Genomic DNA, 4,271 nt, shown 5'->3' with positions numbered 1-4,271 from the left:
AAACATCCCCACAGCATGATGCTGCCACCACCATGCTTCACTGTAGGGATGGTGCCTCGATCCTGACTAGTCTGAAAAATCCACACTGCATGATGTTGCCACCACCATGCTTCACTGTAGGCATTCAGGTCAAAGAGTTCAATCTTGGTTTCATCAGACCAGAGAATCTTGTTTCTCATGGTCTGAGAGTCTTTAGGTGCCTTTTGGCAAACTCTAAGCGGGCTGTCATGTGCCTTTTACTGAGGAGTGTCTACCATCTGGCCAATGAAGGCCTGATTGGTGGAGTGCTGCAGAGATGGTTGTCCTTCTGGAAGGTTTTCCCATCTCCACAGAGGAACTGTAAAGCTCTGTCAGAGTGACCATCGGGTTCTTGGTCACCTCCCTGACCAAGGTCCTTCTCCCCCGATTGCTCAGTTTGGCCGAGTGACCAGATCTAGGAAGAGTCTTGGTGGTTCCAAACTTTTTCCATTTTAGAATGATGGAGGCCACTGTGTTCTTGGGGACCTTCAACGCTGCAGAATTTTTTGGTACCCTTCCCCAGATATGTGCCCTGACACAATCCTGTGTCAGAGCTCTGTGGATAATTCCTTTGACCCCATGGCTTGGTTTTTGCTCTGACATGCACTGTCGGACCTTATATCGACAGGTTTGTGCCTTTCCAAATCTTGTCCAATCAATTTGAATTTACCACAGGTGGACTCCAATCAATTTGTAGAAACATCTCAAGGATAATCAATGGAATCAGGATGCACCTGAGCTCAATTTCAAGTCAAAAGTTTTTGCTTTGTCATTATGGGGTATTGTGTGTAGATTGCTGAGGATTTTTTATTTATTTAATCAATTTTAAAATAAGGTTTTAACATAACAAAATGTGGAGAAAGTCAAGGGGTCTGAATACTTTCAGACCCCTAGGCGTGTCAGCGGAAGGCCCAAAAAATTGTCAAAGACTCCAGTCACCCAAGTCAAAGACTGTTCTCTCTTCTACCGCACGGCAAGCAGTAACGGAGCGCCAAGTCTAGGTCCAATAGGCTCCTTAACAGCTTCTACCCCCAAGCCATAAGACTGCAGAACAGTTCATCAAATGGCCACCTGGACTATTTGCATTGACCCCACCCTTTGTTTTTAACCTGCTGCTACTTGCTGTTTATTATCAGTGCGTAGTCACTTTACCCCTACCTACATGTACAAATTACCTCGACTAACCTGTAACCCCGCACATTGACTCAGTACCGGTACCCTCTCTATATAGCCTCATTATTGTTATTTTATTGTGGGATTCTTTTTTTTTAACTTTAGTTTATTTAGTAAATATTTTCTTATTAACCAACAATGCAGTTTTAAGAAAATTGAGTTAAGGGCTTAAGGAAGCATTTCACTGTAAGGTCTACACCTGTTGTATTAGGCAAATGTGACAAATAAAATTAGATTTGACTACACAGGTGCACCTTTTGCTGGGGACAATAAAAGGCCCCTCTAAAATGTGCAATTTTGTCACACAACACAATGCCACAGATGTCTCAAGTTTTGAGGGAGCGAGCAATTGGCATGCTGACTGCAGGAATGTCCAACAGAACTGTTGCCAGAGAATGTAATGTTCATTTCTCTACCATTAGCCACCTCCAGTATCGTTTTAGAGAAGTTGTCAGTACGTCCAACCGGCCTCACAACCGCACACCACGTGTAACCACGCCAGCCCAGGACCTCCACATCTGGCATCTTTACCTGCGGGATCGTCTGAGACCAGCCACCCGGACAGCTGATGGAACTGAGGAGTATTTCTGTCTGTAATAAAGCCCTTTTGTATAACGACACAGGGCGAGACCCAGATGCAGACACAGGAGGCAGATGGTTTGAGTCTCTGATATTTATTAAAATACAAGGGGCAGGCAATAGGCAGGCCGAGGACAGGCAGATGTTCATTAACCAGGTCAGAGTCCAAAAGGTACAGGGAGGCAGGCAGGCTCGAGGTCAGGGCAGGCTGAATGATCAGGCAGGCGGGCTCAGTGTCAGGGTAGGCAGAACAGGTCGGAAGCGGGAGGGATAGAAAGCAGAGACTAGGAAAAAGAGGAGCACGGAAAAACATGCTGGTAAGCTTGACAAGACGAACTGGCAACAGACAAACAGAGAACACAGGTATAAATACACTGGGGACAATGGGGAAGATGGGCGACACCTGGGGGGGGTTGAGACAAGCACAAAGACAGGTGAAACAGATCAGGGTGTGACATTTTGTGTGGGAAAACTCATTCTGATTGGCTGGGCCTGGCTCCCAAGTGGGTGGGCCTATGCCATCCCATGCCCACCCATGGCTGCGCCCCTGCCCAGTCATGAAATCCATAGATTAAGGCCCAATTCATTTATTCCAATTGACTGATTTCCTATTTTTTTTCAGTGTATATTTACAACATTCACAGTAATTACATACATTATTCACATATCAATCATTATTTGAACAGTCATTGACAATCTAATCAGGTGCTCAAGGCTTTCCAGCACAGCACATTATGACAAGTCCATGCCTAAGACACATGAACAGTCATTCTGTGCAGTCTCTCGCCACCAATTCAGTCAGCAACAGTAGTAGCATTCATATAAAAACAGAGACAACAACCAGTGTGAAAAAACATAATTGAAACAAAATCTATTGTCTGGTGCTGTCCTATCTGCTGCCAGTCCTCAAACATCATTTCCACTCTCCTGTATTGCCGTAAGTGCCTCTTTTCCGCCCTCTTGCTGTGGCATGTTGACATACACCTCCTCCTCCCTTGATAGAGGGAGCTCAGGGTCAGCCTGGGATGAGTCTATGTGGGTGCTGGTAGGTTTGGAGCATGACCCATTTCCTATGGTCACAGGGTAGTTAACAGTGATGTTGACATTAACTAGGGGACTAGATGGCAGGGGACTGGTAGGCTGGGGGCTGGTGGGTTGAGGGCTAGGCTGGGTGCTGGGCTGTGGAGGAGTGGACTGGAGGGGGCCTATTGACAGGCCGTCCAGGCTGTTGGAGCACCCTGACACCCAGGTCCTTCTCGTATCCTGCTGGTTCTCTGCCTGACTGGGATTGCTGCAGTTTCCCTTTCCCAGCAAACATTGCTGCTGTTCCCGATAGCTGTGGATGAATGAACTGTTCTGAAGAACCATTGGTCCGGCACTATCAAACTGAGAGAGAGAGAGAGAGAGAGAGAGAGAGAGAGAGAGAGCGAGAGAGAGAGAGAGAGAGAGATATGTGATATGTTTAAGATTGAGTTGAAGCTGTTGAAATGTTCTTGTCTCCAACATATGCTTTACTTAGGTCAAATGGCAACAAAAAAACTCACTTTAATGGCCTCCCAATTTCCATTTCTATCTTCTGTAGAAGATACAAGCCTGGACCCTGTGAAGACTGTAAGAGAACATAGTAAACCTACACTAAAATGTTGGTATACGCATTTCTATCCTTACAGTCGGTCAATTATATTGTTATTACCCTAATCAAGTGCTTAGTCTCTAATGCTTTACCTTTCTTGTAAATGATTGTGCCTATGATCAGCAGCAGGATAATACCTCCGATAACACCTCCGATAACACCTGAAACTAATAGACACAGGAGCAGAGGTACAACAAAGCGGTATCCACACATAGGAGATATGGAAGCAAAGAAATGTAAAAATCCTGAGTGTGGTCCAACAACTTCATATCTCTGACACATGGACTGCTGTACAGTTGTAGAATTTTAATTTGATCACTCTTTATTTGCTGAAAATTCTCCTGCACAGCACGAAATGCAAACGTGTAATGTATTCTAGGTTTAAAAAGACTTCTAAAGTTTGTCATTTCCACTTTAAAATGCCAGACTTGATTTTCCATAACAAAAAATGTATCAACCTCTACAAAATATTTCCATTAATTGTAATCCACATAATAATTCACATTTCCTCTTGCTGCAGGATTATTTTCTTGCTGTAGCAAACTTTCTCAATTTAAGATCCTACATCTGTATTTAGCTGCCTATATTTACCTATACGAAGGTCAAAGTCTGGTGATTTGGCCTCTGTATGCAGGCTCTGTAGACTTGGTGTGGTATGCCCTGTACCAGAGGTCGGAATTGTGGTCGATGGGCTGGTCGGTGGTCTAACCTTAGGTCCACACACCGAATTTGAGGTGGTGTTACCATAAGTCAGTACACCCCTTCTCTGCGACACACAGCTGAGGATACAGTGTCATTGTTATCATAATAAAGTTAATATGTGTGTGTGTGTGTGTGTGTGTGTGTGTGTGTGTGTGTGTGTGTGTGT

The 4,271-nt window shown here is 44.6% G+C and overlaps 1 protein-coding gene across 1 annotated transcript in view; it reads right to left on the bottom strand.

The window, feature by feature from the left end:
- Positions 1-1,849: 1,849 nt before the first annotated feature.
- Positions 1,850-4,271, bottom strand: part of LOC111969796 (tumor necrosis factor receptor superfamily member 1B) — a 29,123-nt gene continuing 26,701 nt past the window's right edge. The window contains exons 6-9 of the mRNA XM_023996061.2: positions 3,995-4,182; positions 3,496-3,570; positions 3,315-3,379; positions 1,850-3,156 (exon numbers count right to left, since the gene is read on the bottom strand). Of these exons, the coding sequence (XP_023851829.1) occupies positions 2,677-3,156; positions 3,315-3,379; positions 3,496-3,570; positions 3,995-4,182 (808 nt within the window). The 3' untranslated portion in view covers positions 1,850-2,676. The remainder of the gene's footprint in view (positions 3,157-3,314; positions 3,380-3,495; positions 3,571-3,994; positions 4,183-4,271) is intronic.

This window comes from Salvelinus sp. IW2-2015, linkage group LG1 (genome assembly GCF_002910315.2).
Source record: "Salvelinus sp. IW2-2015 linkage group LG1, ASM291031v2, whole genome shotgun sequence".
NCBI classification, from domain to species: Eukaryota; Metazoa; Chordata; class Actinopteri; order Salmoniformes; family Salmonidae; genus Salvelinus; species Salvelinus sp. IW2-2015.
This window is presented reverse-complemented; position numbering and strand designations above follow the sequence as displayed.